The sequence below is a fragment of the Nymphaea colorata genome, chromosome 2 (assembly GCF_008831285.2).
Source record: "Nymphaea colorata isolate Beijing-Zhang1983 chromosome 2, ASM883128v2, whole genome shotgun sequence".
Taxonomy (NCBI): domain Eukaryota; kingdom Viridiplantae; phylum Streptophyta; class Magnoliopsida; order Nymphaeales; family Nymphaeaceae; genus Nymphaea; species Nymphaea colorata.
In genome coordinates, this window is record NC_045139.1 from 34,063,583 (window position 1) to 34,076,995 (window position 13,413).

A 13,413-nucleotide genomic window follows, 5' to 3' on the forward strand; every position below is an offset into this window, starting at 1 on the left:
CAAGCCAGCCCGATGCCAAGCTGACAATACACCCAGATCGAGAATTGTTAGAATAATCTTGATCTCAGATCGAATTGTTAGAATAATCTTGCGCACGCAACAAATATACACTTCCCCCCAAAAAAAAAAAAGGATTGAGTTATTTTAAAATTTTTTGACAATAAAGTGTACTTTTTTTATCCTTTTACTTTTTCACAATCTTTATTTTGTCCTTTACAAAATCTTTCATTTTCACTTTATCAAGAGCAGCTTAGCAATACGTGCCTTGTCATATGAACAAGAGGCTTCTGCTCGTGTTTGAATCGCAGGGATTATGCTTCTCACTCATCGGAAACATAAAACTAGTTACCCGACTTGAATGTGTGAGTGAGAGTTGAAGATAAAGGTGAAAATGTGCAAAAAATCTAAAGGGTCTAATATAAAAGCGAACTTGTCAAAATCTAGGGATGGCCAAAGAAAATGAATCTCACAGATTCATCCCCAATGAGTCCACCTTTTTGCATGTTCACCAAGAGAGTTTATCCCTGTTGTGTCAGAAGGTATCAATCGTGTCATGAAAAAGATCCAAAAAAAACTTTTGTTTCATTTGATAAGGACAACTTGTCAATGTCATCAAACAGGAGGCGCTGGATGAAACCCTCTCATTGTAAAACACCTATGCAAGGAATTGTAAGTGGTAGAGATGTCAATATATTTGATTTGAATAGGATATTCGATCGATTCAATTTGATTCGAAAAATTGAATATGAAAAAAAAAATTCGATTAAAAAATCGAATCGGATTCGGATTTAATAAATAACATTCGATTATATTTGGATTCAGATATACATAAATATTCGATTTGATTTTGATATGGATTTGCATCGGATCCATTTTTAGATAAATATGGTGTATTTAATGCTATTAAATTTTGAAAATTGACAAAATCTGGTTCAAAATTTCGATTCGGATTCAGATATAAATATAAAAATTGGATTCAGATTGTAAAATTGGATTTCAAATATGACTTTTCTTTATTTGACTTCGAATCTTAATATGTGAATATCCGAAAAAGTGGATATGAATAAAGATATTGATGAATTTATTGGGACAAATTCCATCTAATATATATATACATATATATTATATATAAAGAAAAGTTAGGGCTGGGCAACTGCCCACACCGTCCTGCTATTGGATCATAAGAATATTGTACTGGTTAATGATTTTTGTTCCTTTTTGAACTTACTATATTCCATCATATTGATTATGTATATTGTCTGACAACTCTTACCACATGGTTTGATGGCTGAGGCTCATCGACTATCCGGAACTTTTTTGCTTGAGACAAATTTTCCAAGATAACGATGCACAGTACCGAGGCATGGGGTTTTCCTTCAATAATGCAAGTACCTTTTCAGAAGAAATTCGTTGTTTGGTGGGAAAGCAGTGAGGACACCATGAAGCGTGTTCCACGGGACTTGTTCCGGTTTTCTCTTCAGGGTGGAAAAAGCTTTCCTACTTTCGCGCCAAAAACTGGGCCCATGTTTCCCACGGACGAAAAGGCCAAACGCAAGAATCCTCGAGAACTGCTGAGCTTAACCGACCGGTTCATGGAACGATTCGTATCGATGTCAGACGGTACGTGCCATAAAAGCCCCCACCCACCGTTCTCCGATCTCCCTGCGCATCTGCCGCTTCCTCGTTTTCATTCTCTCTCCTCTCTAGAGAGAGGGGAGGGCCATAGCGTTCCTTTATTTCTCCTCCTGCGTCATTTTCTCCTTCCTTTCTGATCTTCTTCACTGTCTCCGGGATTCAGATCGCTCCTCTTCTGGGTACACCCGGAGCGCAGGAGAGGGAGCGAGCTAGAAGAGAGGTGCGTACTCGGGCTCTTGTTTGCTTTTGATCTTCAGATCGTGTGAGAAATTCTCTGGATGTTTTCTTGATTTGAGCATCCTGCATCAGCAAGCTCGAAAATGGACATTACGATTTAGGGTTTATGTTGTTTTTGCCCTTTGTGTAAGGCACGGGGTCGGGATAATGGCCCCCGTAATTGAAAGTTTTGACGTTAAATATGTTGGGTTGGGAAAGATAGTGTCGAGTGAATTTATTTGCCACTGGAAGCGTGAAAATGGCGTTGCTAGTCCTTACCTAGGGAGTTTTGTAAGGTGTTCATCAGAATCCGGATCTTGTTACAAAATTTCCGGGTTTATGGGGTTTCCCTCTTTCTTTTGGTTTCCTTGCTCAGCTTCTGTTTTTGTGCAAGGAACTTTTTGAGTAGTTTTAGTTCGTTCATCTTCTGCGGTGGTTAGACCTTCCTCATATTACTTCGTGGTGCTTCTGTTATACGCGTGCCATTTGTTTTCTGACTGGGTTTGATTTTTCTTCCTTTTTGGCTAATTCTGCCTGTTACATATGTTCTCTTCGTTATTTGTCTGAATTTGATGTTCGCGCTCATCGGGTAGCTTAGTTTGAGCATATCAGTGAAACTCCGCATGCAATTTTTGGGTTGCTTCGTTATTTAATTAGCAGCGTAGCGTATTTTTTGTTTACATATGCCTCGAATTGCGGTTGAATAAAGTCGCTGTATTGCGATTTCACAACCAAGAAGAGGAAATTGATTGTGGGTTTAGATACTTGGCTTTGTATGGTGAACGAGAGCTGCTTCTTCATTAATATAACTTAGTTTCCTTGTAACCAATTGTTGCTGCCTCATCATCATGACATTCTGTAGTTTCTTGCTGTCAACAACGAGAGAAATCACCTCGAGAAACGAAGTAATGGCAGGAAGTTCGTGGCCATGCTATTCCTTTCCACGTTTGCAGATACATGTTGGATATTCTCTGAAATTCTCTTTTCTTGATGCTTCAACATGCAAAGATCTTCTATACGATATTCTTTACAATTAAATTATCAACTGGCCGATGATAACTTTTCAAGTTCTCGTCGAAGCATTCATTTTCATCCGTTGTTGCTTTAAAGGACAGAATTTTGTACTGGTAAAGATTTGGTGCTTCCTCTTTTTATGTGCTCTGGTGCACTAAATTTGTTTGTCTCCCCGGAGGTGGACAAAATCTGTCCATGAAAAATAATTGCCACAGGCTTAAATTCTAAGAAATTTAGTTTAAGGTTTACTTGAATTATTGCATGCTTCACCACTTTGTCTGAACTTAATGAAAAAATACAACGGATTCCAGCATATCTTATGTCAATATAATGGCTACTATGATTTCATTACAATAAAGAAATAGTGCTGGAGATGGAAGCCAAGATTTAATACACCTTTTTGCAGCTAGTGTCCAAGTTAAACTTCCTCACTCATTCGTTACTTTCCAGTTTTCACCTATGTTGCCAAAACGCCCAGGCGTGCCTAGGTGAGGCCTAGGCAAAAAGGGGGGACCAATTTTTTTTTATTTTTTTTAATTATGTTAATATGTCAAGTTATTTTAATTAAGTATTACTAACATTTGAAATATGGAGAAGTAGTAATATAACAAGCATAATCAACTTCAACAATCAAAAGTTAATTGTTTACTTCATTGAATATGCAAAATCAATCGAAGAAGTTTAACATTACTCATTAAATGTAATCTAATACAAAAAAAAAAAAAACTAGATCTAATCTCTAGAAGTAGGAATGTAAATCTGCAAGAAGGCTTTAATCATTTGTACTTAAAGAAAGACATAATCATACTAATGTATACATATAACAGGCATGAAGTATCCCGATATTATATAACAGACTAAGTGACTAACAGTATATACATATAACATTATACATATAACAACATAATCAACATAACAATACATAAAAATATGTAATCAATACAACATAAAGTATATAACAAAATATACTCAATTAAGAAACTTTGATTGAAAGGGAATGTGACTTTTTACTTTTCCATGGACTAGGCATGTTGGAGGCTAGGCAAGCTTAGGCGCCAACACATATCCTATCGCCTAAGTGGTGGACTTAGGCGATGGGTGTGGACTCACACTTAGTCCACACCTAGGCGAGGCCTTAAGAACATAGGTTTTCACATCACTTAGGTAGCTGAAACTTCATTATGATCAGTTTGTCCTTTGCTCGAGATGTGGCTTGTGACTCTTAAATTGCCTGAGACACTGGTGTTGAACAGTAGGTAAAGTTGACGACCGGTTGTGACCTCTTGTTAAATCTGATCCAAGAATATGGATCAATTTTTTATACAGAGAAACAACAATTGTGAGCTAATATGTAACTAGAAAGAACTACTAGTACATAAAAAGTATTTGAGGAAAAGGAGGGAAAAAAATCATACAAGATGATTGAGGTTACGTCCACATGTGACTCCTGGTCGTAAATCTGAATATTTGAATTGGACTAGGGCCCAGTATTACATGAGTTCAATCTGGCCGAATTAAGACTCCAACATTTGCTTTAAATACCTCAAGGTTGTGCCCAGATCCACTGCGTGAACAATCCTATGCTGCATGAACCACCATGATAGTCTCTCAAAAAGTTTGGGCACATGTTGAAGCCTTAATAGATATTCTTTGCTGTTGACTTTTGAGGGAAATTAGTGTTGCAGGTTTAGCTAAGAACTTGCTGCTCTTTGATCACATTCAATGAAGAAATGCTGAAGAGTGAGACATTATGCCAGCCTGTGCTTTTGTCAAGACCTGAAAATGTTCAATAATCATATTGTTGTTTGTTTTCCTTTGTAAATCCTGTCATATAATGGGTAGTGCTTTCTCATATAATGGATGAATGAGAAGTGCCGTGTGGTTTATCTGTTTAAGAAATCAATTATGAAGCCACTTGCTCGTACTAGAAACTTCAATTTTGTGTTCAACTCAGTATCATTAATTCCAAATTTCTTTTAAAGAAAAATTCATTTATATTGCTCTTTTTTTTTCGTTTTATTCTTTTTTCAGGTTTCTTATGCACCAGTTGTAAGATTTTGTTTCTGGAATCAAGACTATATTCTAGATGTGCCTCTGAACATTGACTATATTGTTTCACTATGTGGAGTTTCGCTTCAAATGTCATATCTGGAAATGTCAAGTGTGAAAAGCCTAGAGAATGTGGCTCTGATTGCTCGGATGATGAGGCTTCCTCATGTATCAGCAGAGAGGAAAGGCTAGAATGCCCGGTTTGTTGGGAATCCTTCAACATCGTGGAGAACGTACCCTATGTTTTATGGTGTGGCCACACACTTTGTAAAAATTGTGTACTTGGGCTACAATGGGCTGTTGTGAAATTCCCTACCCTTCCAGTGCAGCTTCCACTCTTCATTTCTTGCCCATGGTGTCAATTATTGTCATTTCGCCTGGTCTGGAAGGGAAATCTCAAGTTTCCCCGCAAGAATTTTTTCCTTCTTTGGATGGTGGAAAGCATGAATGGTGACAGGATGAAATCTCTTTCAGATCTATCTGGTGAGAGAGGGGCCAGTTGGCCTTCGAATGTCAACCAGCCTTCTGTTGGTCACGTTAGCCATCATGGTAGAAGGACAACTCCGATGCGTCAAGAGCAGCTACACCGAGGTCGGGATCATGATCGCCAACTTCCTGATTACCTAAACATAGAGTGGCTGCACTCATCATTCCGCAAGTCACTGGTTTTCTTCATGCACCTGACAGCTAAGTTTCCACTTGTTCTTATATTCCTGTTGATTGTGCTCTATGTGATACCTGCTAGTGCTGCAATCCTGGCTCTTTACATCATCATCACGATCCTGTTTGCGCTGCCATCTTTCCTGATACTTTATTTCGCATATCCTAGTTTGGATTGGCTGGTCAGAGAGATTGTCACATAGCAAATCTCCATTCTTGGAATGCTTATATCATCACGACCTTGCCTCTCTATGCTACCTTATAAGCATATAGATGTTTGATAATTAATGCTTGTGATGAAAATTCGACGACTTCACATAGGTTTGAGGTTGGACTTCAAAGTTGTTTCCAGTTTGGTTCTGCTATGTGCATCAAGTTATGATTGGTGTAGAGACTGTGGTTGGTGTGGCCGGCTTTTGCTTCCCTGTCTCTTGGAGCTCCGGTCACCAAGTCTATGTTTTGGTGTATGAAGTGGGGCTTCTATCGTATGCTTCAGGTGCAAGGACAAGCAAGATTTTTACTCTGGCTGGATTATTTGCTATCGTCTCTGCTGGTCATTAATTGTGCACCGAAACTACTGAAATGATCTGCCCTTGGTTTTGATGTACTACTTGCTTCTTTTCTTCCTTTTTTGTTAATTGGAGCAAAAATGTTCATCAGCTAGATAATTACAGATTCTGATAAGGTAGTATTTCTATATGTTTAGACTTGAGCTTCCAAAATTCCGGGCTATGTGATCATTTTTCCTGCACGGCACTTCTATTGCTCATTAGGGACTGGACCCAGATTGGCCTTCTTGCAGCTCACGTCAAGACGCTCCCAAAATATGGTATGCGGTCATCATGTCCCGTGATAGTCTAACAGAAAAGGAGTGTGCTGGTAGAAAGAATGTGCCTATGGTGGTGCTTGGGTCGCCTGTTTGGGGACATGCAGTACAAGAAAGCGCAATTCTTAGGCTTTGGGCATGCTGAGTTTGGTCAGGTTTTCCTTTGCCCTTGGCAGGAAAATAAAAGACGGATTTTGAATATATTGCTTGAATTCAAGCTGCATTACAATTAGGGTCTAACCTGGCCCAGTTGGTTTTCAAGTTATTAGCAATCCGATTGTATTGCAGACAGGTTAAGTTGTTGCAGTTAAAAAGCTCGTAGTTGGATTTGTGTTGGGGGGACCGGTCCACCTCCGAGTGTGCACGGGTCGTCTTGTTCCTTCTATTGCCAATGCGTTCCTGACCCTATTTGTTTGGATCGTGCCTCTGGTGCTGTCATTTTGGAGAAATTGGAGTGCATCTGGCTGTATCGGCCTACGTTGGCTAATTTCAAAATTTCTGTTCCCTAATAATTGAAATTAAATTTAAACTACTTAAAATGGTGAAATTTCATAACAAATTGTAGTGGCCAAGATCATGTTTGTGAGGGGATTAATTCAATGAATGTTGGCCAACAACACGGTTGGCTGCTAAACCATATGGTGTTGACATGGGTTTCAGGTTCATAATGCTGTCCTTGTTAAGTAGGTTAGGCTTTTCTAGATGTGCCAATTCATGGCTTTAGAAGGGTTTCACGTCGTTTTCTGCTTTAATGCTACATTGTAGAACTGATGGATGACAGTGTGCAACTGGGCGGTTATTCAAGGGGTTTGGTTTGAATCTTGTAGTTGTTACGTTCTAGTGTATTTATAGTGTGATATTAAGTTAAAAGATGTATTATACGTCTGTCGACGGGTCTGTCTACGGCCCCGAGCAAGACAGAGCCTTGTAGGTGCAAGGGTGTGGTTTTTTAGGATGTTATGTTGAAGGCAGTTTCGCTCAAGTAAACATTAAAAAAATCCAGAATATAACAAGCCTCCATTTTTCTATTTCTTTCTTTGATCAATTCCTGTATTTTCCTTAAACTTTATTGCAGTTTCAAGGTGTTTAATGTTATTTGTATTGATGTTATATGGTGAGCAATTAGACATGGTGCATCGTGCGTAATACATGTTTAAGGTTTCGTATCAGTCTATTTTCTCACTTTTTTCATCTTTAAAAATAATAATAAAATTTAAGATGATTTTAAAAATGAAATAATGTAATTTATAGGCATGTAAATAGCATTTACTCAGGGGTTTGAAGGCTTCAAAGCCGGTAGTTCGACCCTATGCGAAAGATCTGCTGCTAGTTGAACTTTTTCTAAGGTTTGTGCAATCCAATGTGGCTACTCGAAACTCGTAAAAGAATGGGCAAACCAAAAACTTTTCGTGCGGTGCATAATTTTTGGCCCTTAAAAATGACGGAAGCTTCGCCCGCTGGAGAAGGTGAAACTTCACCGCCACAGGCAGAGTGAAGGTGAATACCAAATTCTCTAAACCCAGTGAATGATGCATGTCCAGGGTTCACATTCAGCATCTGTTCATCTGATAATCTCTCATCGACAAGTCAATTGTTGACCGAGGCCTGATTCAGTTCTATCGGCCTAATCAGGACCCCTCATTCGAGTTCTAACAGGACCAATTTTTGGTTGAGTTCTAGAAGTAAAAAGCACGGGAATCTGGACGGAACATGAAGACAGACATTGCTTGGATTGAATTAAAATACTTAATCTCTAATTTATCAGCTGCTACGGGGCTGAATTTATGGCGCAAATCGATGGCAATTTGAAGGCCACATCATTGGTAGCTACATTGTTCTGGGAGAGCAGGATGTTTGCAACCCACTGCCTGGAGAAGAAGTCCGAAGGCATGGTCTTAGTCTGCTTCGGCTTCAGTGATGGCCACGATATATCAACCTCCATTACTGAATACACACATGTATATAATGCCCACAGAAATCAAACAAAAGAGCCACTTTAAACAGGTTTTTAGTCCGACCAACTGCACTATGCCCCTTTAGGCTTGTGGCTGCATTGTTGTGGTCAGGGGCTGCTAAAAGATATGATGCATATCAGCCAATGTTTGCGATACCCACAAAAGAGATAGAGAGAGAGAGAGAGAGAGTTGAAGTTTCTGGATTTAAACTGTTTGATGATTAACAATTGCAACTCAAACGACCAAATTAGCCAGTCTGAACATCGGCAGCAACAAAATACAAAGCCAACTTAAGATTTTGGAAGTTGGCCATAGTCACCCTTTAGGTCTTCTTCCTCCTCGTAGTCTGTTCTGGAGTTGAGGGTCAGCATCTGGCAGACCAGCCAAAAGAGGGCAGAATCAAGTGCAAGGAAGCCGCCACTTCCAAGGAGACCTGTCTTAGCAGTGGGGCATTGGTAGTTCACATCATGGTGTACATTATGCAGAATGTGAAGGCCTTCGCTGATTGTTGCCCACAGCAGGAGGACCCCAGCAAGTACAGATACAAGCCTGGCATGATATCAAAGATTCTCAGCTGTATCACCAATCACAACATTGTTGAACTTATGGGTCTTAAGTTCAAATAGTCAATTCCCATTACAGATGAAATGAAGATGTTGAATACCATTTGACTGCTGAAGATCAAAGAAAAGCAATGATGTAATAATTTTAAGTTCTGAAACTTCAGTATTGTTGTGGGTTGTTGATATGCTATCCCCTTCATTTCTTCTTTGTGTGTTGAAATGTGACTAAAAATCTCTTTCGTATCATTAGTATTTGCCATGATAATTATTTAAATGAATTTTTTTATTGATGTAATTACAAGTTAAACTCATCGGAAGAACTATAATTGAGTAAATGATAGGCTTAAATCTAATTTGTCTTATTACCTACTTGCAATTATAATCATTTAAATGAAAGATTGTACATGTAATTATAAGTGAAACTTGCTGGATGAACTAGAATTGTGCAAATGTTTATGATCAAGACCAAATGCAATCTGTCTATGTGTGTTCGCGTAAGTGGTTGAGTGAATAAATGGTTTTTCTACTTACACTGCGATCACAACAAAGACAAGGAGACTGGTGCATCTGAAGAGGCCTGCAGCTGGAATAGACTTTCCGTTGTATGGGGAGAAGACGGCAATGAAGCCAAAAATGGTTGTCAAGGTGAGGAAGATGAATGACAGGCTCCCCAAGACAACCGTATGATCTTGTGGGAAATCGCAAACCACTATATCCTTCAGTGTAGTTACTTCTCCTGCTCTTGGCTGCACAAGTTTTTAAGCAATTGTAAATAGCGAGAGAAAGATGCATTTTACCAAATATAGCTCACAAAGAGGACCATTTCCATAAATTTGGTAGGACAAATAGGCCAAAGCCTGGTTTAATTAATCCGATTTGGTTTACGAGGTCCAATTTTCTGTGGTTAATACAACAGATTAGGGGTAGAGTTAGAAAATTCTGGATAAGGGGTTCCGGGTATAATTTTAAATTTTTAAGGAGCATCAATATGTAAATGAGAAAAATTGCTAAAAAATAACAGTATGAAACTAAGAAGTTTTGTTAGTGTTCGTGCGGGCAATTGCCTACACGTAGCCCACATGTGCCTCTGCCTCCTGCTGCAGATGGGTATATCAACTTTGGATCTATAATTTCACCAATTTTCAGTTGAATATGGATCTAAGATCAGACCACTGGTTGTATAGCCATAGCCTCATCGTGGACCTGCTTCAACCTCTTTCCAACATTAGGATGTTCAAGAAACACTTGAGATGTCCATATATTTGAAATCAAAGGGGCACCAAGTGTCATATTATGTTATATTTTCAAATACAATGAAAGATGATAAATGCTTGAAAATATCTGTAAGCAATTAAATTATTCCGTAAAGTGAAAATTTTGATTGGAAGGAGAAGGAGGAGAAGAAGAAGAAGAGGTGGAATTAGAACCTTCAGGTTTTCTGCAATTGCTCCCAACACGAACGAAATGCAGCCAAATAGTGCAAGAAAGAGAGCAATCTTTGCAGTTTGACTGAAACCCATTGTGCCTGGTTGGTTTAACGTGACCAACTCACCCTTGAAGAAAAGGAAAAGGCAAAAAATGTTATTAGCATATCTTTTTTTAGTATAAAAAAAGAAAAGAGATAGAAACTTAGCTAAAAGTAAGAATATCATTGATCATGTTGATGGATATCAATCAACAGCTAGGAATTCTGTTGTCCTTTAACTTCGCTCTGATACCAATCAGCGATTAGGAGGATCTCTCAAACAATTCGGTAACAACTTGTACCTAAGGGGCCGTTTGATGGCCTGGAATTTTGATTTTGGAATCAAAATTCCATAACCAAAATTCCACCTCAAACTGCAATGGAAATGAAAATGCCAATTCTTGTTTCCCTTTGTATTTGATGTTGAGGAATTTCGATTCCAGAATTGAAAATGGCTTGTTTGATGAAAGGAGATTTAAAATTTACAGAATTCATGAATCGAAACGTTCATGACTTGTGTCCCAAAGAGAGATAAAAAAAAATTCTAGAATACTGGAACTGTAATTCCAACCCCTAGACTTAGGATCATAATTCTGGAATTTTGATTTCGGAATGAATGCATGGTTACAAAATCAAAATTCTTTGTTTGATAATGCAATTCCTACACTCATCAATAATTATAATTTTAATTCTAGAATTCCATAATTCTAGCTGCATCAAAGCCCGTAAAACTTACTCAAGGATGCTATTTATCCGTGTCCTTAAAAATAATGAGAGAACAATGGGTTTAGGGAAAAGAAAACAACAAGCAATAATAGGGAATAGCAAAGGATAATAAACCACATTAGAGTTTAAATTATTCAATCCTGTCTTCATCTTCCCAAAGAACTAGGAAAAATTTCTGAAGCTATTCAACTTTTATTGTATTTACACTATAATGATAATAAGTTCATAAAATAATTCACAACCAGTTACTTCATGAAAAGAAAAACAATAAAATATTTAACAAATATATTTTGCAAGTACAGATCTTGTTATTTGTTTAATTGCAGAGGCAAAAGGCATATGTGTGTGTGTGTATATATATATATATATATATATATATGGTCTACTTATTCTTCTTTTTTATCCATGAAGCTCCCTTTTGTGATTATTTTATAAACTGAGGTTGCTATTGGTATTTTTTCCAACCTTAGGCTGTTTGTTATAGATAGACCAGAAGTTGGCAGTTAAATAGAAATTTATCAGGTTACGAATAAAGAAATAAACTGGATCTTGGATCTGGATCAAGGTTTGCATGTGGCCCAACAGCTCCTTTGTTTAGCTTGGATCCAGATCACAGCGAACTACTTGCCTGAGGAGGTCCCAGATTCGGGTATATAGGTTGTTCCTTGACACCTTCTCATTTTCATGGACTCGACCTCGGTGAAGATCAAAGTGCATTTGGATTTCATCCGCATCATTCTTTCATCGTTAGCTGTAATCTAATTTAGTCTCAAGATGCGGAGCCTTTCTTTAATAAAAATGAACCTTCACCAGGTGTGGATCTAGAAATTTTGTTGGAGGACCGAACTATATTTTCATAGAAACGGAAATATAATTTTTCAAAAATGGAAGTTCTTTCCTTTCTTTGTGGTGAGCAGATTTGATTTTTGTTTAAATATTGCACATAAGTAAGCTTAATGCATGTTGTTGATAATAATTCTATGTATAGAGGTAAAGAACGGTTTATGATATGGAATAAAGTCTAGAGCTAAAAAGAGAGAAGGAAAAAGACTCAGCCATCTAAAACTTGATCTTCCATTAGCTGACCAAAAGGCCAATGCACATCAAGGCTCACAACCGGTGACTTTTGGTCTTTTATGGAAAGTAGCTCTCCTTGATGAGAAACATAAAATACTGCCACTACCACATTCTCTCCATATCTTCAATGGGCAAGTCAGTTGGCAGGTAAAACCTGAGTTAACATGCTTAAAACTTAACTCTATGCACATCACATCTTAATATTGTTATATTTCCTTCACAAATATGAGGGGAAAAAGATATTGTTATAATCTGTCCATGTTCTTTCATGTCTGAGACAACCTCTCATCTCAATTTATCGGCAACCTTGGTATATATATATATATATATATATATATATATATATATATATATATATATAGAGAGAGAGAGAGAGAGAGAGAGAGAGCGAGAGAGAGAGAGAGAGAGAGAGAGAGAGAGAAGCTTAACACCGGCTCCAAGGGATGTAGTGCAACGAGGAGGCAAGGCCATCCATTCAAAATGGAGTCTGCTATGAAACCCATGACTGCTGTCACTACTCTTGTAGACCACAAAGGTCCCAATGCAAGCTCTTTGAACCCCAGGCACAATGAGCATAGGAAAGAGGAGGCTATGGCTTCTCTTCTCTCTTCTATATGATGAAAAAAAAAACCGCTCATCCGGACAAAATATATAAAGAAGGAGAAGTTCAACACTGATATAAAACAAAACGAAAGATGAGGTATTTGATTATACAAGAGAACGACAAGCAATATGCAAAATTTGTTCTATTTGTCAATTGTCATTTGACATTTATAGAGAGAGAGAGAGAGAGAGAGAGAGAGAGAGGAAGAATTTACCCTCTTCTTCCTGTTGCAGAGGCAAGTGGTAACGCCACGACCAGACCGTGGAGAAGGCGTCGAGGAAACTGGAATATTATATAAAAACAATTAGCCAACTAGCACTCTGATATAGAGCGAGCATTCGGAGAGTCGGGACTGAGTTTGTTGAGGATCTTGTCACTTTTTGCTTTCCATTTTCTTAAATTAGACGGACGGTTTTCATATTGGTCCATGCCCCTCTGAATTTGGACACACCGTCAGCGGGTCCAGGCAGCGAGCCAAAAAAAATTGGTTGGTTGGATGGGCACTGATTTGGAAATACTCAGAGCACCTATATATATATATATATATTAAGTATAAATATTTTATCTAGGGTGCATCATTCGTTCGAAAATTGAAACTTAAACGTGTATCCTATCAGGATCAT

The 13,413-nt window shown here is 38.0% G+C and overlaps 2 protein-coding genes across 2 annotated transcripts; one reads left to right on the plus strand and one right to left on the minus strand.

Moving 5' to 3' along the window:
- The first annotated feature begins 1,647 nt into the window (after positions 1 to 1,647).
- On the plus strand, positions 1,648 to 6,279 carry LOC116248496 (uncharacterized). Its single transcript, XM_031621316.2, has 2 exons — positions 1,648 to 1,855; positions 4,897 to 6,279. Exon 2 carries the CDS (start codon positions 4,986 to 4,988, stop codon positions 5,775 to 5,777), a length of 792 nt encoding a protein of 263 aa, XP_031477176.1. The 5' UTR covers positions 1,648 to 1,855; positions 4,897 to 4,985; the 3' UTR covers positions 5,778 to 6,279.
- Positions 6,280 to 8,452: 2,173 nt separating this feature from the next.
- On the minus strand, positions 8,453 to 13,060 carry LOC116248960 (uncharacterized). Its single transcript, XM_031622018.2, has 4 exons — positions 13,005 to 13,060; positions 10,346 to 10,471; positions 9,450 to 9,664; positions 8,453 to 8,904 (listed from the first exon to the last, which is right to left on the minus strand). Exons 2-4 carry the CDS (start codon positions 10,436 to 10,438, stop codon positions 8,646 to 8,648), a joined length of 567 nt encoding a protein of 188 aa, XP_031477878.1. The 5' UTR covers positions 10,439 to 10,471; positions 13,005 to 13,060; the 3' UTR covers positions 8,453 to 8,645.
- Between the last annotated feature and the right edge of the window lie 353 nt (positions 13,061 to 13,413).

What these genes read in the sequence shown, in the direction of transcription:
- LOC116248960 (XM_031622018.2), bottom strand. Translation starts at nt 10,438, where the DNA reads ATGGGTTTCAGTCAAACTGCAAAGATTGCTCTCTTTCTTGCACTATTT. An exon ending in CAATTGCAGAAAACCTGAAG is followed by an intron (nt 9,665 to 10,345) that starts GTTCTAATTCCA and finishes AAACTTGTGCAG; the next exon opens with CCAAGAGCAGGAGAAGTAAC. An exon ending in GTCTTTGTTGTGATCGCAGT is followed by an intron (nt 8,905 to 9,449) that starts GTAAGTAGAAAA and finishes ATATCATGCCAG; the next exon opens with GCTTGTATCTGTACTTGCTG.
- LOC116248496 (XM_031621316.2), top strand. Translation starts at nt 4,986, where the DNA reads ATGTGGAGTTTCGCTTCAAATGTCATATCTGGAAATGTCAAGTGTGAA.